The sequence below is a fragment of the Colias philodice genome, chromosome 12, assembly GCF_061535455.1.
Source record: "Colias philodice isolate Cphi_HAF_F1 chromosome 12, ilColPhil1 Martin Lab GWU primary, whole genome shotgun sequence".
In the NCBI taxonomy this organism is placed as follows: Eukaryota; Metazoa; Arthropoda; class Insecta; order Lepidoptera; family Pieridae; genus Colias; species Colias philodice.
In genome coordinates, this window is record NC_143097.1 from 6,591,268 (window position 1) to 6,616,187 (window position 24,920).

At 31.1% G+C, this 24,920-nt stretch overlaps 2 protein-coding genes and 1 long non-coding RNA gene across 6 annotated transcripts in view; 1 reads left to right on the forward strand and 2 right to left on the reverse strand.

The window, feature by feature from the left end:
• The window catches only part of LOC149484105 (uncharacterized), a 219,251-nt gene extending 215,502 nt beyond the window's left edge, over positions 1–3,749 (reverse strand). The window contains exon 1 of the long non-coding RNA XR_016316384.1: positions 3,583–3,749. This is a non-coding gene — a long non-coding RNA (uncharacterized LOC149484105). The remainder of the gene's footprint in view (positions 1–3,582) is intronic.
• A 4,324-nt stretch (positions 3,750–8,073) lies between these two features.
• On the reverse strand, positions 8,074–16,900 carry LOC149484120 (uncharacterized). Of its 4 annotated transcripts, none has more exons than XM_089702060.1 (7): positions 16,815–16,900; positions 13,876–14,042; positions 11,236–11,404; positions 9,858–10,061; positions 9,412–9,517; positions 9,056–9,180; positions 8,074–8,461 (listed from the first exon to the last, which is right to left on the reverse strand). In XM_089702060.1, coding segments are annotated over exons 1-7 (879 nt in total). In that variant the 5' UTR covers positions 16,816–16,900; the 3' UTR covers positions 8,074–8,354. The 4 variants fall into 4 exon arrangements, with proteins under 4 accessions (XP_089558186.1, XP_089558188.1, XP_089558187.1 ...); XM_089702062.1 differs by having other exon boundaries at positions 16,857–16,875; XM_089702061.1 differs by lacking the exon at positions 16,815–16,900 and adding an exon at positions 16,477–16,685.
• A 6,502-nt stretch (positions 16,901–23,402) lies between these two features.
• LOC149484121 (uncharacterized) lies at positions 23,403–24,386 on the forward strand. The gene has a single exon (XM_089701914.1). The coding sequence runs from the start codon at positions 23,403–23,405 to the stop codon at positions 24,384–24,386; it is 984 nt and encodes a 327-aa protein (XP_089558040.1).
• The last annotated feature ends 534 nt before the right edge of the window (positions 24,387–24,920 follow it).

Below are 24,920 nucleotides of genomic sequence, written 5' to 3' on the forward strand. Positions count from 1 at the left end.
ACAGCAAAATTTGTCGTGGACCTGAATAAGATTGAACTTTTATGAGCTTATAATGTAAGTCCTGTAAATTGAAATGTTTAAGAAGTAATATAAAAAGTTGTATGTATAAGTTGAAATAAACTTTAAGAAATAATAAAATACTCTTTACCAAAGCTCAAATAGAATGCAACTAAAAAACTTAAAATTATTCACATAAAAAAACGATTCGTTAAGGTAAGCGCAGAGGTCAAAACACTGCAAATTCATTTATGCAATATATTCAAAACAATGTTAATTATTCGGAAAGTTTATCAACATTCCTTCTCCAACTCCGTATTCCCTTTACTGAGTTGTATATAAAATGCAACATTTTAAAGTTGAGATTCCCACTGGAGTTTCATTTAAAATGACAATTTATCATCCACTGTTTCAAGAACTAGCTCAGGAATATACACAATAGGGCTTAATGTGGCTTGCAATTTATATTCAGAATTTTGTAGAGAAATGTTCGGGAACATAATACTTATATATTTTAAATACGAATATCACTTAACAAGAAGCTGTTTGCCAAATGAAAGTTTTGTAGCGTACTCATTAAGTGTGCTAAAGAATAATTAAATTATAACTTTCTACGTATGCATAATGGAAGTGTAACGTTTATACTAAGTTCCAGTGAACAACGGGTGGAATGTTCGAGATTTACGCTCAGTAGTTACAGAAGGAGTATTATATAAGATGCGAAGTGTTTCATATGATTTACTCAGGAAACAAACCACTGTCTTAATAACTTGCGACAATTTAAATATGAAGAAGAGGTGTCAGGTGTGTTATGAAAATAACATACTAATAACTGTATTAATAGTTATGTCGTGTAGATATAGAACTAAATAATATACAGCATAGTTTAAATATTATTCTTTTATGTGCAGTATTTTAAATATACCTACTATAAGATTTCAAAATATTTGTCAACTTCCTATAAATATACCTCTCTTAACCAGTATTTATATCATACTAGCTGCGCTCAGCTATTTCATCCGCGTGGCTCCGCTCCGCTCCGCTGTTGGTCTTAGCGATGAATGGGCTATCTAACACCGAAAGAATTTTTCAAATCGGACCAGTAGTTCCTGAGATTAGCGTGTTCAAACAAACAAACATACAAACAAATACTTCCGATTTTTAATTAGGAGAATATAATATATCGACTATAGGTTCTTATCTAATTGATTTTTCGGAAAACCTTCAGACATCCTATTCCAGTATTATATTGATATACATAATCCCGTATTTTTGCGTAGTAAGTATCTACCCGATAGGCTTCTATTTACTGACACTGTTAAGAGAAGAAAACAAAATTTTGCCTTTACATTTAAACCTTACATTTACATACTAGGTACACCTATATTTTTTACAGTACAAGAATTAGACTATAATCTTATATATAAAATTCTCGTGTCACAATGTTAGTCTGCATACTCCTCCGAAACGGGTGGACCGATTCTCATGAAATTTTCTGTGCATATCGGGTAAGTCTGAGAATCGGCCAACATCTATTTTTCATATGTAGGTACCACGGGCGAAGCCGGGGCGGACCGCTAGTTACCTATAATATTTGGTTTAAAGCCATTTACATAGCATTAATCTAGAACAATAAATCTTTCATTATTGATAAGTCAAATGATTGAAATGCGTCTAATACACTCCAAGGAATTTGTACTACAACGGTATGGTATCCTTGACTAATGGTCTCCTTGTTAATTGATGTGGATGCCGCAGACCTTGTTATCATTGTGACGAGACGTGAGACAGTTTGATAAATGATTTACTGAAATTGTATTGAATGTGTCTCCTAACGTTTGGGAACTATGTACTATGTAGCTTGTGTAGTAAATATAAAGTAAATTTTTGATTATAACGCAAAACGTAACGCTATTGTTAAGTTGAATATGTTGTTAGGTGAAGTATAAGATAGACAGTCGAAAGTATAGTCAGGTATATCGCAATTAGATTTCAATTACATAGAAAAGCTTCAATATTATAATATAAAGTTATGGAATTCTATTCTGTAAGTATTACAAAAAATGTTATCGAGAAAGTATTGCGCAAGCTAAAATGAATTCAATATTTGTGCTTTAAGATAATTATTAAAGAGATTATTCTGAATGAATTCAAGTCGTTTAAATATAGTAGATTTTTCAGACGTGGGAGAATATTTTATATACGATAATAGTACCAAAAGCAAAGCAAACAAGCATCCTTTAGTGTTGCAATCTCAAAATACTTTACGTTATCAACATACATAGACGTCGACTGAGCCACGCCGCGGGCTGTACTTAGTGTTAGGTAAATACAGCGACAACTATGCAAGGAAAAGCAAACACCTTCTCGGGACTAGCATTGTCCTGAATCAACAGTAATACTGTTACTTATTCATAAGTCTAGTTTCTATTCTATTGTTTGAATTACCTATGTCAGGATTTAGGGACAATATATTTTGGATGTAGAGGGTGATGGATTAAATGGGTTTACCTTTGTTTTACGTCCTATAATACTAAGAGGAAAGTTTTTACGTTCAGATGTTTGTTGCTCATTAATTGAAATTGGATGGACGGATTTAGTCGAAAGCCCTTTTTCATTATATTTGTAGGTAGTTATTAGATACTTATTTTACTAATTTTTGACATGATGCTATAGCTACTACAATCTAAGTATTTTACATATCTGGAAAAGTAAACTAATCGTGCTATAAAAGCAAAACATAAACACAAGAGCAATAATTAACATTTGACAATAGTCTAAATAATGTTATTATAATAGGAGCTATTTACGTAATAGTATCAAATTCACTTATTCAAATCGTTTCAATAAAAGAATAAGCAAATTCAGCCTATAGTATTTTTCAGATGTTACTGCGCCATAAATAACGAGGCAGCATACTGAGCGATACATAAAACAATTCGTAGAGCACAGCTTTAAAATTTCTATGCGAGTGTCACACGGTTGCGGGTCTCTGCTTTATTTTATGTAGCGATTTAGCAGCATTTTTCACTATTCGAAATACGATCTAAATTGCTTAACTGTCGGTACAAACTGAAATGGAAATTTTCAATTGCACGGCTGAAATGTAATGTTGCGTTTTTTAACGTGTCAGCGCCGAAATCCATTTTAAATGATAGCATTGTATTTATTTCAGACGTGCATTCGGAAAACATGTTCCGTTTTGTTACGCGATTTTCAATTTAATATTAATTTTGGGGCTTACAAATGATGTGACTAACCTGTTAAAATAATATTTAAATAGGACAAAGCATATTTTCTGTGTTGTTTTACATTTCGAAAACGGAACGAATGTATATGCAAATTTAAATTGTACGTGAATCGCTAAAACGTTTAAATATTTTTAACTTCGGTTTTGTTTTATCTCTTTTATGTTTTATATTAAGAAATGAGTGTGAATGATACGTAACTAATATCTTATTTCTAAAGAATTGCTATAACAATATTTTTATGGTGTTAAATATTTAATTTATTTTATTCTATTTTACTTCTACAGCCTACACTCTACATCACTACATACAGCAAAAAGGTTTCAATTAATTATACTGACTAATCTTATATATATAAAAATGAATCGCAAAATGTGTTGGTAAGCGCATAACTCGAGAACGGCTGAACCGATTTCGATAATTCTTTTTTTATTATATTCCTTGATGTACGAGGATAGTTTTTATGTAGAGAAAACGTAAATATGTACCACGGGCGAAGCCGGGGCGGACTGCTAGTAGATAATAGTTATATTGCAAACCTCAATGTTAAACCTGACTTGACCTTCAACTTTGAGATCAATTTCTTCAGTTTCAACTTTTTCAATCCAAGTTTGTGCTTTGTAAGAAAAATCATTATGTTCTCTTCAGTAGTAGGTGTGAGGTTACTTTACCCATTTTATATGGTTGATCTTAATAGTAAAATGGGTGAAAAAATAGAAAATGCAATATACAAAGTGATAATATCTCTCGCTCTATCATGATAGAGCGGTTTATTTCATTGAACACCTACATTGCTATCTTTCACTTTACATTGATTTCGACGTAATGCTATATGAAAAAATATTTAAAAAAATCTATTCATGGTTTAAGGAAGCAAGTAGGTATAATGTATTCAAAACGTGAATGGATCGAAATGAATGAACTTTTTAAAATGATTCCTTGTCACAAAAATAGATTGTGATTATTATTCAAGCGACAGTAATTAAAAATACTTGTGAAAGTCATTCCTTACAAATGGAAAGAACACAGACAATTAACAAGGTCCTACTAATTAATTGGCTTTCTCTTCATCTCAAAATATTCTTTGAGGAGAGAAATGATCACTCCGCCGGGATGCCATAATTTGATTACAAAATTCACTCGAATTTCTGATTGGACCACGATCCCCATACAAATATTTGCTGGCACGATTCAAAGTATCAAATGACCTTGTCTTCGAAATTCTGGAAACATAATGAAAGTTCTGCGATAAAGAGAAATTAATTTCATCCAAGACACATAACTGTGGCTTCGTATTACAGGAACAGAGTGATGTAAAGTTAAGGTTTGTTCTTGGTTAGAATTAATTCCGTTTAAATTAATTTTCGGTAAAGGGGAACATCAAGAAATGGCATGTGCTGTCTTCAGGTTGAAATGCTTTTGTTCATATGAAATATGATACATTTTCACATTTTGGTATTCTATTCAATTTCTTATAAACGTTGACTACGTAAGGAATCTTGTAATTATAATTTAGATGTAATGCGTAAAAAGTGTTTAAAATGAAAATAGAAGAACAGTTCATATAAGTTATAGCATTAGATAATGGGATGGGAATATTTAACTGCCATATTTGTTTGTTCGACTCACGACTTATTTCACGTATGATAACTATAACAATAACCTACATGCCAGCTTTTTAATTGTTTAATCACCATTAAAACTTACTTCTGTTTCAATTAATAAAATCAAAACACGCAAAGTGATATTTACTGATTTAATCTTTAAAGGGCCACTATTTAATAACAATGGAATCAGTAATTATGTTTGTAGCTATCAACACAATACTCGTTATCGTTAATTTTGATTGATTAAAGTTAAAACAATCACATGTTTCGTTTCAAGTATTTTCCAGAACGTTTTAAAACTGATATGTTTTTATGTTTGTGTAACTTGTATTAAGTTGAATGTTTGTAAGTAGTAAAAATATTTGTAATACAACTTGTCTATGTATTCATATTCTGTACGTTTTAAGAGTATTTTGCTAAAACCTACCTATAGATGATTTGAAAACTAAAATATCTCTTATAAGTGATCCAACCATATAGAGAAATTATAAAAATAAATGAGAAAGAAAATGTCACTGATGAATGATAAAATAAAGTGTGGAATAAAACGCATTTAAAATAGCTTTTAATAAAATCTCTTTTTTTAGACATAATTTTCTTTCATGCTTTATCAATGCTCAATTAAAAGAGCTATTTCTGTTATTTCTTCTACCCACAAAAAATATTTAAATAGACCTAAGAATGCAAGGGAGAAAAGTTCTTTATATTCGAATAATTGACATTTAAAAAAAGAAACAAAATTAAAAAATGTATGCAATCTATAAAAGCAAATAGTATAAGTGTAAGAGCCTTTAGATGATTCAGCGGTGTCTATTTATGAAAAACTGAATGAGTAGTGTTTCAATAGTTGCATTTTAGAACATTCTACACGTTTTTCAAGATGAGTGCTTTTCCAGTTACACGTTAAAGATAGGTACACGCTAAATTTCTATGACATAACTTGCTTCGTTTTGTTTCGTTTATCCTCCATTTAAATTAGCATAAAATAAAATTTATTAAGCGGAAGATAGCAATCCCATAAATTTGTTTTGCCCAGATTATAATTTCGCGTTGAAAATGCAACTGGAAGCTAATGTAATAAATTTCATGCTCTCGTTATTCGGCGGTCTGATTTATAGTACGATTTTATGAAACCTTGAGCGGTTTTTGCGGTTTTAAATGTTCGCTTAATTTTTCTTATATCAGCATTAATTAGATTTAAATAAAGACTCGAATAATTTAACTCATTAAAGATTAGCTGCCAATGGTTGATAGGATTCAAAGTCATCAATTATTCTTAATGAATTTAAATGTAGTTATAGTTAGGGAAACTGACCTACTTTATATTTTCCCTTTCCGCGGCTCTATATTCAAGCTGTTATATTCATGTTTAGTGTTACATTAGGTATAACTTAAAATCGTAGGTATCGTATGAATGCTGTTAAAAATATCAAATTTGCTTTTTGCTAAAAAAATTCACTGTAAATAATAAATAAATAAAACAATTCATATATTATGCATCCACATCACATCCATTTTATGTTAATGCATGACCTGTCTCATAAAAGGTAAAAACATCTCTGAACGTAAATTCACCCACCGCACCTAATTAATTTATTTTCGCAAACATACTTTAAAATAAATTAAAAATCATTTTTACTTTGTGTTTTGTTTTCTTTATTATTTCCTATACTTGGAATTCATTGTGTTCGACCCGGGATCGACAGCAGCATATATTTTTATTATGAGCGGAAAATTTTCAGTTCATTTATCCCTAACTGCGTCGTGAAGCGTAAAAACTAGAAAATCTGTAGAATGGGAGTCTTTGGAGATTTTATTTTTGCTTATAGCCACGTCGTATAGGAGAAGGTATACATTTATTTTCCGTCATAAACTTTAATATTTATGGTTTGCTTTTAGAGCCAGGTTAAAGTCTTTTACGGATGTAGAATAAAAGATGGCCGCCGTTTAATTTTATTATAGACCAGTGTTTTGTGTTGTCCATGAACACTTGTTTAGAATGATTAGAATTTAATTATATCACAGATAGTATAATAGTTAATACTGAAGATACTAGTAGTTATATTATATCCAGGATATTCACAAGGCTTCAAGTATCTAGTATCTCTATCGCATAGAAAAAACGTAGAGTGATCTGATGCCTTTGATGTTTGCCTCGAAGTCAACAGTGCTGCTAGCACACTTAGGGTTGTCTATTTTAAATATTAATTGGTCCTATAAAATTAAATCCACTTACGAACTAGAAATATAAAATTTTATTTGTAATACCACGTACGGTGAATAATTTTAATAGTTAATAAAAAAGTGGTTTATTCCTGAAATTTTGGACTGATTTTGACGAAATAAGTATCAGTGCATATCCTTATAGTAAAATGTAACGAAGCGATTATTATGACGTATCATTTGTAAACTAATACATATTTAAAACTAATTTGTGACAACCCTGACGCTGTGTAAATGCAATCTCAGCTTTTAACCAGTCTGCCGCTCTGTTACCACGATAATGTCCCGTCTACACTGGACAACTGTAGTAATTGATAGACTGGGCTAGTATTAGAATAATATAGCAGTTTATAGCTACATAATTAAAACATGAGTTTTGAGTTTGAGGCAAATGAGTTTTACGTTAAGAATCTTAAAATTTTGGTTTCTATACGTTTCATATAATTTAATTAGCTTAATTTATTTTAATGCTCATTAGTCAATACTCTATTCATAAAGTAATTATTTGCAAATTTTCTTATTACTTACTATATGTTGAATCTTCAGAGGATATGAACCAATGAAGCAATCTTAAAATTATTTTCTGCGGCATGTTGTTGATATCTCTAATAATGTTTTACGTTCATCACTCAATCACGTCAATATTGTATCCGGTTTTGATATCAATATACCGGCAAAAAACGTAATTTCATGTTATTGAAAATATTCGCAAGGGTGGATACTTTTAATAAAACACACAGTAACATGACATTTTGTAATATAAAACATTCAGCAATATTTAGAAATGGAAATGTTAATAAATTAATTCTTATTATATTTTACGTTATTTTTTTTAATGGCAAAAGATATGTGTTTCGTGAATACGATAAAAGGGATTGGAATACTCTAAAATTCAAATAATATGGTGTTAAGGAGTGTTACAGTAAAATTACTTTAATTATCTATGGCTTAAAAACTATGTCTTGTCATTTTATTACACAATTAATTTAATAAAACAATTATAAAATTCTACTCTATATTTCAATAACTCCATGGCATATTAGTACTTCGCTAGATTAATTTATACAACACAATAAATGTGCAATTTACTCTTACAGTTGTCAGTAAATTAATCTTATTATATTTAACTACCACAAGAAAGATAATGAAACCCAATGATAATATTATAAGTATAACAAGATTGACAACTAGGAATGCATTACGAAGTACGTTTTACGCAACTAATACAATAAGATGTAATGTGCCATACAAATATGGCCTTAATATTTTTAAAGGTTTTCTAATGTCCGTCTAAGTGGTCAATTTTATAATCATCTTCGCTATTCAGCAGTATGCGGCTCTCACTACCTGTTGGTGTGTCCAGAAGCGGCAAGTTCTCAACTTCACCTGAAAAATATTGTACTTTATCGAATACAATCAATAAATTAATTGTAATTTGTAACAGAAGTATATTTTTATTGTACCCGTGCGTTTCGAACTGAAATTACTTCGAATTTCGAACAGATATTTCCAAACGTATAAATTGAAATACGTTTATTAATTATTTTTTATTAACAGCGAGTACATTACAGTAATTAATTATAACAAGTGGACTGACAGTATTGAACTTATATAAATGTAAAACGTTAGTATTATATTTTAAGGAACTTGAAAAAACCTAAGAATGGGTTATGTAACAATCGCAGTGTGGCTTTATCGTATATAATAGTCTGCTTTCAAAAATTGGCTCCGTCGATGCAGACTATGTGCGAGTATTTGAAACAAAATCGGAATATATTCCATTCCAATTCACGCATTGTTTTGTTATTGGATAGAAAAGCTAGATAGATGAAGAGTTAATCGTATTAATAGTCCACACCGGCGTACGCCACAAAGCCAGGCTATTGATTTAGTATGTGTGCTTCACTGAATTATACCCCTGAACAAACAAGACAAATCGGTTATAATTTACGTAAATATTTGTTGCCTAAATCCACTCACCAATCCGTACAGTGAAATTTATCGATTCGTTCTCATCCAACATGGAGAAAATGTTTTCGACAGGAATGTAAACATTTTGCGTGTGCTCCAGAAAATCAGCGTCCTTCTCGCATTTGCAAGGACGCCTGAAACAAAATTTAATGTAATTAAAATACGTTAGACGGCTTATCGCGATAGACCCGAAATAATTTGGCCATTCTCCAACGGAATCCTTAAAAGTCTAAGGAAATGATTCCGAAATTTTAACAAACTTTTCCAAAGATAAGATATCATTTACAAAGGACGCTTAAGCCATAAATTTGTTGTCTTGATTTCATGAGCTTCTTATATTTTTTCTTAATATTTTTTTTGTTTACCTATAGACGATCCTTTTGCTTGGAAGATTTGGTAGGAATATATCGACCTCGAAGTAGAATTTCTCAGCTTCCTCATCATTAACGAGCACGGTCCACATCATACGGCCTGAAATTAAATCCAGCTTTATTTATTATATGAATAAATAAGTATAAAACATATTATAGAACATTTCTAACCTAAAAGTTACCTATTAAAAGATGATGTTCTCAGTCCAGAGGAAAACATGATTTAGACAAACTCATGAATTTCTTTATAAATAATTTTTGGATATTATAGTAACTTTTCTATTTAGGTCAGAGACAAATTTAAAAAATCAGAGATCATAAAAACCGTTCCAGCCGTCCTTGAATAATAAATGGTTTTAGGTACTGAACTGATTTTTGATATAGATTTTGGTACAAAGGTGAAATAAAGATTTATTTTTTTTATTTATGTGTAACCTTACCTCCTTTTTTATCGTATATTTGGTATACGTTAAAAATCTTCTCATAGCATCTTAACAAAAAATAGTTGAGTACGGGTTCTGTACGTTTCGCATTCCATTGATCTTTGACGGTAATGAAGGGAAGTTCAGTGACTCTTTTCTTATGTTCTGCAAAACAATGGTCCATCCACTCGCCGGCGCGGCCTTCCCAATTACATTCGCCTTCTACAATATAAAATTTATATCAGTATAATCGGTGTAATATAGGTTATTCATATTACTTTTACGTTATGGAATATAAATAGAGACATGTTTTTATAATGCGTGCACAAAAAGGTGTGCTAAGTTTGACAGTTTTTAATACTTAGAAATAGGAGAGTTATCGTAATTTGTTAATCATATCGTAAACTCAAGAATTATAAAAAAAATGTTGCTATTATAAATTGTTTTTGAATATTATTATAGAGCTTAGCTCTGAATGCTCTGATAAAGTGAAGTTTGTTTTTACAACTAGAATATATATTTTTCACCTACATATTATAGTAAATAGAAATTGTCCAACACGGATCAAGATAGGGTAAGCCTGCATGCAATATTGACACGATAATAAATTTGTCTGTTCCTAATTATCACAGAAAAGAATAGATAACAGGTAAAGGCCAGATATTTGGTAGATTAATTATTAAGATTAATAAACTCCAGAGATGCAGAGGCGTAGGTAATTAGTAACTAAAAGAAAACTATATTTATGTAATGAAATATATTATGTACAATATTGTTTGAAATATTCGTATATCTTATCTAATTGTTTCTTAGATATATCTACTATCTTGATATATACGAATATCGATTATAGGTTATTATTATACTAGAAGATAATTCGTGTACGTGGGATCAAATAAGTAATTTTGTTATGAAATCAGTACATCAATGATTTGGTATACACTATTTAGTTGTAGATTAGATTATTTGACCTGCTTATTTATTTTTTATTAGTTTTCTTAGAATTGACATTCTGGGATACATCTATAATACCCGGTATGCCATAATCCATACTAATATTATAAATGCGAAAGTAACTCTGTCTGTCTGTCTGTTACTCAATCACGCCTTAACTACTGAACCAATTTGCATGAAATTTGGTATGGAGATATTTTGATATCCGAGAAAGGACATAGGCTACCTTTTATTGCGAAATATGTACCACGGGCGAAGCCGGGGCGGACCTCTAGTCATTTATAAATCTTTCATGGATTTAAACTGTATAGTACAATACATCAAAATTAATTATAACAAGTGCATGCTTTAACATTAACATGTGCCTAAGTGAAATTAATTTTTGATATCATATGTACTTATTATATTCTAGATCAGTGAGTTTAATAAAATATTTACTTACCATAAACTCTAGCCATAAAACAATTAATAATACGGTATTGGCAATGTGCTACATGTTTCTCGAGGATCGTAAGAGTCGCGTGTTTCGGGCAGCCTTCGTTTGTACACGGGAAGAGAACTTTGTTCGCTAAAGACTCCAGAACTTTCGGTCGGATCAGGGCGTACTCTTTCTGAAAAATAAATGTATAAATAGATTTGATTAATAGGTATAAGGATTACTGTGTATGATACTAGCAATGCGCCCCGGCTTCGCACGGATGTAATTATACGTGATGTATGTAACGATGAATGAGATTGAGTCTCTCAATACAGGGTATTCTACTGTTTCATTGCTTGTTTTTTTGTAATAATTTTTGAAAAAAAAAATTATTTATATGTATCCCTCATTACGAACCGCTCTTTCTATTAAAAAAGCTTCATCAATTCGTTGCGTAGTTTTAAAGAACAAAGCATAGGTACATAGGGACAGACAGACAGCAACTTTGTTTTATTCTATGTAAGTGATAACAAATTGGCTTCCAATATTTTAATATAATAGACATAATATCGTTTCATAGCATGTTGTAGGATAATAGAATTGTTATTAGAATATCTATTATTGGCGCGAGCCGCCCTCACTTCGCTTTTGTTCACGAAATAAGATATTATTAAACATAATAAATATAGTAAGATGGTCACGTTGTATGGCAATTACAGAAAGCTTATTAATATAGCGTATCAATAGTAAATTAGATAACTAGATGAAAACAAATCTATTTCTATATAAATTTATTTCTATATTTAGTAAAGTCGTAGTCGCAAAATTATTCGCTAAAAATAACTATTACAATGGGTACTTCTTCAAGAGTATAACTTTAATATTATTATTTTATTATTTTCCATACTAATATTATAAATGCGAAAGTAACTCTGTCTGTCTGTCTGTTACTCAATCACGCCTAAACTACTGAACCAATTTTCATGAAATTTGGTATATTTTGATACCCGAGAAAGGACATAAGCTACTTTTTATCCCGGGAAAATTACGCAATCCCGGAAATCCCACGGGAACGGGAACTATGCGGGTTTTTCTTTGACTGCGCGAGCGAAGCCGCGGGCGGAAACCTAGTAGAATATAAACTTAGATCATTAAGTAAAATATAAAGGAATGCTTAAAAGTTAAAACATATAATAAAACATACTTATAATAAAACAGACTTAAGATAGAACTTTTTGATCAACTTATTTAAAAAACAAAAATAGAATTAGGTAAAGATGTGTGAAAATTTAAGATATATCTATTTCCATCACCGGAGTTATTGCAACGCTTAAAAATTATTACATATTATTTTATTATCTATACATATACTAATATTATAAAGTTGAAGATTTTGTTTGTTTGTTTGAACGCGCTAATCCTAGTAACTACTGGTCCAATTTGAAAAATTATTTCGGTGTTAGATAGCCCATTTATCGAGGAAGACTATAAGCTATATAATATCATCACGCTAAGACCAATTGGAGCGGAGACAGGGGTGAAACCGCGGGGCGCAGGCCGCAGCTAGTCTGTGAAATGTGTAATGTGTATAATATGATGAACCTACATACGAATCGATGTATTAAAATAAATTAGATTTGGCTATAGCACCAATGTTTGGAAGTTCTGTATTAATTTGAAGGATATCCAGATTATCCGATACTAGGTCAGGCTATTTATGACGTCAATGTTTACAACGGTAGGCCAAACAAGACAAACGGACTATTGTTTGGTTTAGCGGGACGAATCGATTTGTTCTGAAATTTCGCTCATTTATACAATTTTCGCTATTTGTATGTTACAGCTATCTGATTTTCTTCTTTAAGCATTATTTTGTTTATTTTGAACTTTTTTTCCATGAATGAACTATGTATATCGAATATTTTCCTTGTATAATAATATAATATTTTTTTTTATAAGTAACTCATTGTGCTGTTCTTAACCCGAAAGATATAAAAATAGAAAAAGTAATATAAATATGTGCTTCACTATAAAATATATCAGTTTATAATTGATAACACAGTGCTTTTTATATTTGTTCCTGTTATATTTTGAAATATTTCTTATCTATAAGCGATGATAATATTGTTTAATATCTATTTCCAATCCAAGAATTAACTATGACGTCAGTAACCATTCCCGAGACAATTGTATAGACATAGGAATATTAGTGCAAATTGTATTATTCTCTTGTACAAAGTTACGCCATAGAGAATAGTAATAGAACCAATACGGTGACAGTATAGGAGAATCTTTGTATCTATGACAAACATGTCATCACTCATATCTCTAAATATTATAATAATTAATGTCAATGTTATTTTGTTTGTTACGGTTTCCAGCTAAAACAACTGAATCGATTTGCATATAAAATTTTGTAAAAAGTGCAAACTATATTTTTATTCGAGAAAGGACATGTTTGAGCTGAAGAGTTTGTTTGTTTGTTTAAACGCGCTAATCTCAAGAACTACTGGTCCACTTTTAAAAATTCTTGGTGTAAGATAGCCCATTTACCAAGGAAGGCTATTAAATAGGCTATATATCATTACGCTAAGACCAAAAGCAGCTGAGCTACGTGGGTGAAACCGCGAAGCGCAGCTAGTATAGGTACCATATAATCTTTACCTTGCAAACATGGCACTGGTAGCTCTTCTCATAGCACGGCCCGCATGTACTGTGTCCGTCCACACACAGGTAAATGGGGGGCTTCATGTATTTGTTGCATTTCGTGCAGGTCAGGTCCTGGATCAGACTCTCGTAGTGGTCCGTCTCTAGCAGGGTGCTGAGAACCACTGGAAGAAATTTAGTTTATAGTTCTTAAATCTTAAAGCCAACATTTTCTATATAATATCATTATCACTTTATATTAAATAACAAAGCTTTGCGTCTGCCTTTCAGTCTATCTGACCGCGATAAATTCAAAAACCACAGTAGCGACTTTCATTCTGTTTAAACTAATGGATAGCGTAGTTCTCGAATGAATATTATGAATATAAACGTAATCATTATAGTATAATTTGTTAACTTTAAGAAAATGCGAGTGAAAACGGGAACAGAAAGCTAGTTTTAATTATAGCTAAAAACGACAGGATAAGTCGAACGTAATATACATGTATTTTGATTGTATACAACTGAATAATTGTGGTAGTTGATAACAAATTACAGCTAGCCAATAAGATTAATAACAGAGTGAGGGTAGTTGGGTCGGAAATCGATTAGACAACGTCCGAACACGGAGGCGCAATCACTGAAAATACGAACCGATTGATGAGTGAAAACAAGTGACATTTGCTTGTAGAATGTAGATGTAAATTTAATTCAATGAATAAATAGTAAATGATATCTAACATATTATAATTATTTAATAATAAGTATCGATATTTTTATATTGCTTTTCTTTAAAGTCACAGAAAATTACTTTTAAGTAGAGAATAAAGTATTTAAGAATTTAATAAACGACAGCCATTTTCGATAGTTCAAAGTAAGAGCCCTGTAAAGGTGCCAAGAGTCTGCCCTTAAATCAAGCGTAAATACGCTCGCTTTGTTAGAAAATAAATGTCTTGAAAGATTGAAATATTTTAAATCCTTCAAGAGAACTTTAATGTGAGATTAAGCACAAGGGAAAATAGAAAAAATGATTAATAAATAACACAGCATTGCGTCAATTTAGATGCATGTATGCATTATAAATGCATACTATAATTAAAACCAAATAATGTTATAGAAATAGAGACCAACATATTTAATTTACTAAAGAAACAATACAATGAAAATATACTTTCTATATTTAACCATAAACAGTTTGCGTACAAACCATTCGTTATTCAGTACAAGTATCCGAATTTAATTTCAGCCTACAAAATTGTTTTGTAACACTAGTTAATTGTGGTCCTATATTACGATTCTGCTTGACCATCTGCTATTCACCGAAACTGCTTTACATTGTTCTAAAACTTGCCTTATATGTAGGGATTTAGTTCTTCAAACATAGTTTTATTGAACTATCTTGAAGGTATAACCGTAAATTCATCATGGAAGAGCCAACAATGTGTAATATGCTACACACAATAAGTATCATTGAATTTGTAGAACTATTTGTAGCGTTTATATGAATAAGTATGAATTTATGTTCTTTGTTTAACGTAGTTCACATATTGCCGCTATATGAAGCGTAAATTTACGAGTTTCATATTAAAATTCAAATGGGTTTGGTATATGTTAGCTATGGTAACTATTACCTCGCGGAATTTATATTATCGTTTTACTGCAGCAATATGTTACAAAATAGCCATAAATAGTCATTGCGTTAGTAGTGTTCGGGGATTTACTGTAATTGCAACGATATTCAGCAACTTTGGTAATAACTAGGATTCCAATGAGAACTATTTTAGTTCATTTCTTATTGCATTCTCGTATATATGCAGAAGAATGCAATGAAATACATATTAGTTTCAGATGAAGTCCGTAAAATGCAGAATTGACAAGGAAACTCCAAGGTGGGTTATATGTCTGTCTTTCAAGTAGCTCCATTGCTCTTTTCCTTGACGGTCTTCAGTTAACTATAATTAAAGTATTTTATTTCATATTAATATATCATATTAATAAAAGGATGTTTTATTCAAACTATAAAGCTGATTTAAAAGTCTTGTATTTTCAAGAGAGCATAAAAATATCTCGGTCTACAAATAAGTGCCCTTTAATTTGCTGTCAAAACAAATTTCGATTTTACATAAAAAATAATACTATGCTATACTTATATATACTTAAAAAAGGTATGATAGTTATATTCAATCACAACAAAATGACCATTGTCTGAGTATTCGTGACGTCATTAATGATGTGAATGTACTTTCAAACACAGAGAAGTTAACGACACAGTTAATTCGTATTATTTAACATAACACCTTTATTAATTAAATTATATAATTTTACTGAAAAGATTACTTTTGTAACAGTATTATTCCCACAGTATCGATTAACACTATGCGAGGGCGCGCTAACTGAGTTAGAAAACGCGATGTAACTTTCAAACGATTTTATAGAAAATTCTCGTAGATAATAGCTACAAAAAATCTTTCAAAATTATAGATATTTCTTAATTTGAATAATAAATTATAAGAGGTACATTCGTACTAATTTAGAAGAAATAAAAATAACGTCAACACAAACATAATTGTCATCACATAAAAACATAAATCAAGTTCCAGAAATGCGCCTAAAACATACTAACGTTTCCTCCCTGACGTGGAAGACGCTGAAGACATTTTTACACAACACTTTACCACACAACACCAATTATGCACTTGTTTAACACACCACCGGTATGTGTTCGGTGATTACGGCGTAATCTATCCATTTTCAGTGATAAGAAACGGTGTATGAGCGCGATTGTACCAGACCAGTGGTTTGTTGGCGACAGAAACTGACGGCAGTCTATATTTAATGCGGCAAGGTCGCTTACACGCTTCTAACTGACCAACTGCGCTAGTTTTGTTCACAATCTTGTTTGCTAGAACTATGCGCAAATTGAAAGCAGAATTACGAGCTACATATTTCAGACTTACTTTTCTATGACCAAGGAAACATCTGTTCAGAGGGACACTTACTTTTCTATGACAGGGGAAATATCTGAGACGTTTCAGAATCAAATCGTTCTCATTAAGATTATAATTCCGCAGTGTATTTACGTCAATTGATTATTATCATTCAGTTATTGATAATTGTGATAACGTATTGTTATTGTATAACCTTGAGTCATCAAATTAGGGTCGGGTACGATGGATTTTATTTGTTGTCTTTACAAATATTTTACTAAATTTCACCCGCGGCTTCGTCTGCTCACGTCACGTTATCGCGTGAACCTGACAGTCTTTTCCAAAGAAAAAATACTATCCCCATTTCGCAAATTCCTCTTGTCGAAGTTTTTCCGTAATATCGACGGTTGAAAGGCTAATTGGACTAATTAGTGACATTACAATATGCGATATTGATTTAACCAGTATAATTTGGATATACTAATAGGCATATAATTCTATGACCATTATGTCTTACTAGGCAGTATTGTATGACTAGTTTGGAGCCATCTTGCAAAATCAATCCAAATTCGTCTTGATGTTTAGGAGCGTTAGAGCCATAGATAATACTGTATATATGTTAGAGCCATCCAACATCACAATTCCATACCTAGGGGTAAAAAAATACAAAATTTGGCACAATTTTTACGGATATTAAGCTATGTAACGGGAAAATCGCAAAGTACCTGTATTTATAGGATTTGGAAGACGATAATAAATCAGTTTCGGGATTACAGAGCCCTCATTATAATTCTGAGCTAGGAAGTCACGTTCATAAAAATTCACCCTGCCCTTTATAGAGACGGCATTTTTAGGGTGATCCCACCAGGTATTTCAACAATGAATGAATTTATAGAAACAGCAATATCTGTCTACATGCACATTAATATAATGAAGGAGATTCAATTTTTCATACGTTTGTAAGAAATGATCTGAAAGACGAATATGATTAAAAAAAAAACACAAAGTGAAGTAACTTATTTTTTATTGAATATGCTTTTGATTTTTTCAGGTTTTGTCTGGCTTCAATTAAGGAGGCGAGTTAGAAAGAAACATTTATTGTATTATTATAAACAGTTATGCCTCCATCGAATCTAGCGATTTAATTAAATATTTTTTTGTTTTCAAAAGCAGACTCATTTACAATATCACATTTAAGTTTCAAGTTTATTTAACAAAAACTATGTAACAAGAAAACGAACCAAAGCAAAAGTTTGTGGTTTGTTTCCAAAAGTTAGTGTTTTCGTCTAAGGGTCTCTTTACATTTGTCATCTTTTTCTGTTTTTGTCACTTTTACCATGCAGAAATAGATTTTAATTAAAATACTTATTTCTATACTAAGATGGATGCTCATAAAAGCACGCCTTAAATAATAATACTAAATGCAATTTCATTATATTATATTTATAGGCGTAAATTTTTGCTACGAGCTCTATAAGTTCAATATAGTTATGAATATCCAAGCATTGGAGCATGTTATACGATCGAACCACTATTAATAAGCCTAAATAAAGCCATCTTACATCTCAGACATCTAAAGCGGATAGTCAATATGGTCGAGGATATTAAATATTCCGGACTTCAAAGTGTTTGGCCGGCACAATACGATTTCATTTGAATGCGTTTGTGGAGAGCCTAATACCGCTCTCGGTTGCGATAAGTTCTAGATTTGTTAAACCTTTGTGCAAAGTTTATTCATAAACAGCAGCACTGAAAAGTTTTAATAACTTTTTGCACGTGGTGGAAAAATTTCCAACTCAATGAATACATTAGCTGTAATTTAAATCACGAGATACGTTACAATGGATGTGTTCGGTTCAAGCGAGGTTATTGTTTCAAAGCATGTTTTCATCGAATCCCCATTTTTTCATGAATAATATTCACGTCATTATAGCTTCGATTTTAACTGTTTTCCATACAATTTTCTACCCTATTATAACTCTGTAACCATTTTTTTTATTCCATATTTTTGCAAGCATATTTTTATTATTTCTCACAAAATAAAATGCGTTAAAAGTTCGCAGACTAATCATACCAAAAGCAGCGTTATAATAAATAAGTCCTAACAAAAATGTCACCAACAAATATTTTTATATCGTGACCAGCAACATTATGTTAGGCAAGAACTGTGCCAGGCGTTTATCATTCAAAAGTAGGCGCTATGCTAATGTGTATACACGGGGTACATGTGTAATATTCTATTCCGAAAAAGTTGTTTATTGCTACATTCTGTTTCGTGTTTTATATGCTCCTATCACGGACTATTTTTGCGTGTATATTTAAATTACGCTGTTGTATGAAATCCCTGTACACACAATTGGATAAGAAGACTGTAATGTGTACCTTATCATAGTTGTTCGCCTGCGGCCATTCTATTGTAGAGAAATTGTTCTTTTAAAAGTTAGGGAACGAGAAAACTGTGATATTAGGTTTTTCATTTAAAGTTATATTAAAATCGCTACCGTTCTTTCCTCTTTAATTTTTTCGCTCATTGCAATTCTTGGATTTCCAGTAAACGTGCTAAAATTAAAGCGGTAGTTTAAGACGTGTGAAAATGGAAAGGAACATTTAAGAAATACTTCGTAATAAATAATTAGGTAATTCTTGCAAAATTTCTGTCTTCTTCTTCGTCATTCTGTCTTCAATTTTCATATGTCTGATACTTTTAAAGCATCTTTTCCCAGCTTAAGTATTTTGCAGCTATGGCCATTCACAAAGTTTTAATCCATCCGTTATTACTGAGGATTATGAGTTGGATTCTTTTTATTGTTTTTATTTAGAGAGCCTGGAGATTGCGACGCGTTTTTTGTTTAATTTTCAAGCGTAAATGAGGCTTTTATCTGTTTATAGCGGATTATGCAACTCATTTCCGACATTATTGAGATATATTATTATAATATGTAAGTTATTTCTTTATTCTAGAAGCATTCTTATAAATAAAGAGCAAGTACTGTTCTACAGATTAATAAAAGCAATTATTTTATAATTTAAATGTTAAAAATCAGCTTTATCGTAACAAACAACTTAATACATACCTATGTCCTCTTTTTAATTTATATCAGCTGGTTAGTTATATAAAAATGCAAAATTAAATAAGAATACCTAATTTTAGCTATGAAAATTCACAAAACCCAGGTCGTAGAAAATGAGTTATCAACCCGGTTAGGTACACCTTCTTGTAAAACACATTATATCCCGAAAAACACATTATATATTTCAAGTTTATAAATGTGGAAAGCTTACACAATAGATGCAAATATTTACCAGAACGGTTCGTGCCAGAGTAGCGTCTAGTAGATTTGATAGACAAACATACCCTTAGCCGATATCTTTGTATAAATACTTATTGTAAATTGAGCTGACGTGGTGCAATTATCATATAATTTGTTTATTTTCTTAGGGCCGATTTTAACAACTTATCCGTCCAATAAATTATTACACGATAATATTAAAATTTCACGTAAACTGTCAAATACGGGCAATTAGAATACGTTTTTAAAATGGTAGTTTTATACATTATTCGACGAATAAGTTTTATCCTTGGTTTTATCCAAGCATTGAAAAATCGGCCCTTATTATAATTACAGCAAGATATTCAGTTGTTAAGTCATTAAATAAATCCTGTTCATGTGTACATATTTAAGGAATGCAAAATAGAATGTGTTTTTGTTTGATTTATCACATAATCAGACCTCAAACCAATAAAAGTGTACCTATTACAATTAAATTTAACCGCAAAACAAAACTCTTTGATAACATTCTTCTCATTGTGATGATCGATAAAATAAATCGTTTTATTAATTGCGTTTAAGAGTTAACTAAAGTGGCTGAAATTCATTAAAAGCGGTAAATTAGTTTAGATGCTTAGAACTCTTAATTTAACACACACATAGTTTCATTATATTGTAACAATATTCAATCTATAAATCGATACTTACTATGTTCTGCATTATACAAGTAGAGGGAAAATAAATTTTGTTTATTCACATAGATTACTAGTAACAAAGAATACTTATTGGTAAGAAAAATAGCACGAATGCCTTCGTGTTGATAGTACAGGTGCAAGCAAGACATTTATTTTTCTTTGGCACGTCCATGTTTTCTTAACGATAACGACAACACCCGTCTACGTGAAGACGGATTTGCTTTGGAATAAAGGAAAATGTTTGTATCGGTGCTTTTTAGATGTCGACTATCCTTTCTTGTTTACAGTTTACACCTGAATGTACAATTTCATAGTTAAGGATTTCTTTATAGGTGATTTTATAGCTGTTTTTAATTAATTTCATTTTATTTAGGTCATACTGTCCAAGTCAGTTCGGCAAAAGACAAAAAAACTAAAGAACGAACATAATTATGTTGAGTTTTTTCTTGTGTTTGATTTAATGCGAGTACCTATTATACATTTATGTACCTATTAACCTAATTACAGCAATTCAAATTCACAGTTTTCCAGTACCTAACATAAAAATGCATAAACGGGTAATCGAACTTTCATATTATAGAGTTAAATCTATACTAATATTATAAAGCTGAAGAGTTTGTTTGTTTGTTTGAACGCGCTAATCTCAGGAACTACTGGTCCGATTTGAAAAATTCTTTTGGTGTTAGATAGCTATTTATCGAGGAAGGAAGAGGCTATAATATAATATCATCACGCTAAGACCAACAGGAGCGGAGCAATGCGGGTGAAACCGCGGGGAACAGCTAGTCGTCAAATAAAGATGAGTGTTATTGGTTTACTTTAATAAATAATAACAATAACAATGGTATCTACTTTCGATTCCACCTAATTTTTCTTTATTATTATTCAATTGCGTAGCCTGTTTTCACCAGTTCAATATTCCAAATCTCAGAAATGATTTGGAATAACGATTGCTGGATGCATAACAGTACATTAGTCTTATCGGTCTTTTTAAAGGTCCTGTGAATTGCAAGGCAAAAGCGCTTAGTTGAAATATAATTGACGGCATCTAAGGTTGATTAACCCGCCGTTTACCGGTGCCATGCATCCATAAATAAATAAATAAATAAATAAATCGTTTATTTGCAAGTAAACATGGTATACATAGGTGTTAAGAATAAGGTACATTATTTCAGCATGTTTAGCCGTTATTCAACGGCATGCAAATACATTTTACATTAGATATACATTTTATATTATGTCTTCTTAATTTTATTTTATTAAAATCAATTCATTTGTTATTCATTCACATTATTATAATTAATATTTCACAATTCATTCATATTCATTACAAAAATTACATACATTATTACAAAATCAATATTAAGACGCAAGTAGACAATGTTAATTACGAGTTTAGATATTCTTTAACACTATAAAAACATTTCTGTTGAAGCCATTTATGAAGTTCTTTAAAAAATAATTTAGTATCTAAGTTTTTTAATTTAGTTGGCACTTATTATATATTTTTACACTCATACAAAGACAGTTTTTATTATATTTTTTTAATCTAGGATTATCTTTTAAAATTAGTTTACTTGGATCTCTGCGACTACGGCTATTTAAATCACTTGCCTTTTTATAAAGATACATATGCTTAGTCACAAACACGCACATATCATAAATGTAAAGAGATGGCAATGGCAGCAGACAAAGTTTTTTAAATATCGGCTTACAGGACTGATCCGATCTCATACCACATAAGGCCCGTATACATCTCTTTTGAGCCAGAAATGCTCTTGTTATATCGGTACTATTGCCCCAGATAACAAGGCCATAACGCAAAACAGATTCCACGTAAGCGTAAAAATACATTGACCATATTATTCATGTGTAAAAAGATACGTCAACGTCACAAAAGTAAACATTGGATGCGCAAAAATCATTAATGTAAATATAGTTTTAGTGCACAAAAGTGAGATATTTTTATTGGATATTGTTTATAACTGTGTGATTTTCCTCTGAAAGTGTTATCACAAATCAAATCAACGGAATTATTCAGCTTTTAGTGAATTAATACTCACGATAAAACTCAGTGTTAACACAAACAATCATTGTGTTTTATTTAGTAATAACAATAAAACTTTTAAACTTTTAACTTCAGTGATCCGGAACAGTGTGAAACAAATGCAAACATTGAATAAATTACTTAACTAAAAATAGACAATCTAGTGTGATATTGTGTGTAATTTGAAATAACTTTTACCCTCTCGCTAATTTATGAGAACAAAGTAGTGATCAACTTATGAACTTTAATTTCGTACTACTGAGTAAAACTTAATTGGCATAGTGCGTAGAGTATCTCGGCTTACAACCGAAGCGACCAAGATCGATCCTGGGCCTTGTCAAGAACTACATAAAAAGATTTTTTTTTTTTGTTTCATATTTTACACTAAGAAGAACAAGGGAGTTAGTGATAGGATTACATAATACATATAAATAAACATATATATTTTTTTTCTTGCATAATTTTTTGTCATGGCGTTAAAGTTAAAGGGTTTACATGCGCCGGTTGTCCTAACACAATCAAAGGAAAAGAATTTTTATCATGTTCGTATTGTAATGATCGTTACGACTTATTATGTGCTAATGTTTCTCTAAAAAAATTCAATGCAATGTCCGAAGTAAACAAGACTGCATGGAATTGCCAGACATGTCGTAACAAACACATTCAAAGAGGTGATAATACAAATACTCCAATAAGAACAAATTTACAAACACAAAGACACTTGAGCTCGTCCGATGATGAGGAATGTCAACACCATAACATTACTCAGCGCAAAAAATCTGCAAAGCTATCAAATTTTGCCGATGTTGAGAATAATGACCCCAATTTAATGTCATTTATTAAAAACGAAATTCAATTGGCGGTACATGAGGCCGTCAAATCTGCAATTCAATCTTGCATATCAAAAGAATTACATGAAATCAGAGAGCAATTGACAGTTTTGAAAGAATTTAAAAATTCTCTGGATTTTATGAGCGCAGACTATGATAAAATTAAAGGAGATTTAATAAATCACCAGGAAATTCTTTTAGGCTTGAAAAAAGAGAACTCCTTGCTGCAAAACAATCTCAACGATCTGTCTATGCGTATTAATTTGCTTGAACAGCACGCCCGTGAGAACAATGTTGAATTAAACGGTCTGCCAGAGAATAAATCTGAGAATTTAATATCAGTTATGAAACAGCTATGTGCAGTCATATCATATCCTATTCAAGAATCAGACATTATAACTTGTACACGTGTGAGGAAACTAGATGACACCAACAAAAGACCCAGATCAGTTATTTACAAATTGCGAAGTACTCATATCAGAGATGGAATTATTTCTGCAGTATCCAAATTCAATAAATCTTCACAGAACAACCGAATTAATTCCAGTCATTTAGGTTATGGGGGAGCTTTATCGCCGTTATATATATCAGAACATTTATCCCCATTTTATAAATCTCTGCATGCAAAAACTAGAAATGTTGCAAAAGAAAAAGGTATTCGCTTCGTGTGGGTAAGGAATGGAAGGATTTTCACTCGTAAGGACGAGTATTCCCAATCTGTTCAGATAAAGAATTTCGAGTGTCTTGCAAAAATTCAATAAAGATTAAAAAAAAAAAAAAAATCAAACTAGACCTATTTTTTTCTGTTTTAACATTCAATATTTACTATCAAAATTTTCGGGGTATGAAGACGAAATTGGATCACATAAGACTTATGTCACTACAAAACCACTACGAAGTAATAATTGGCACTGAAACATGGCTCGATAATTCTATCTATGACAAAGAAGTATTTAATGAAAATTACATATTGTATAGAAGAGATCGAGAATCTACAGAATCTTCAAAAATCAAAGGAGGTGGAGTTATTATAGCTGTATCCAAATCTATCCATTCTGTTCGATTTCGACACTTTGAAAGTCCCCACGAAGATCTTTGGGTATCACTTAGGTGTAAGATTAATGGTATGGTAAAAGATATTTTAATATGCGCGGTTTATATAGCACCGCCAGTGTGTCCCGATATTTTGAACTGTGTTTTAGATAATATCAATAATGTAATTCAATCTAATTCTAGTGAAGTTTTGGTAATTGGCGACTTTAACTTAGGTTTCATTGATTGGGAGTTAGAAGATG

Bases quoted from the DNA above. Each gene is read 5' to 3' on its own strand.
- LOC149484120 (XM_089702059.1), bottom strand. From the start codon at position 16,514: ATGTCTTCAGCGTCTTCCACGTCAGGGAGGAAAC. The intron at 14,043-16,480 runs GTTAGTATGTTT...AATTTCTTCCAG, and splicing joins TTCCACGTCAGGGAGGAAAC to TGGTTCTCAGCACCCTGCTA. The intron at 11,405-13,875 runs GTAAAGATTATA...TTTATTTTTCAG, and splicing joins ACCAGTGCCATGTTTGCAAG to AAAGAGTACGCCCTGATCCG.
- LOC149484121 (XM_089701914.1), top strand. From the start codon at position 23,403: ATGTCCGAAGTAAACAAGACTGCATGGAATTGCCAGACATGTCGTAAC.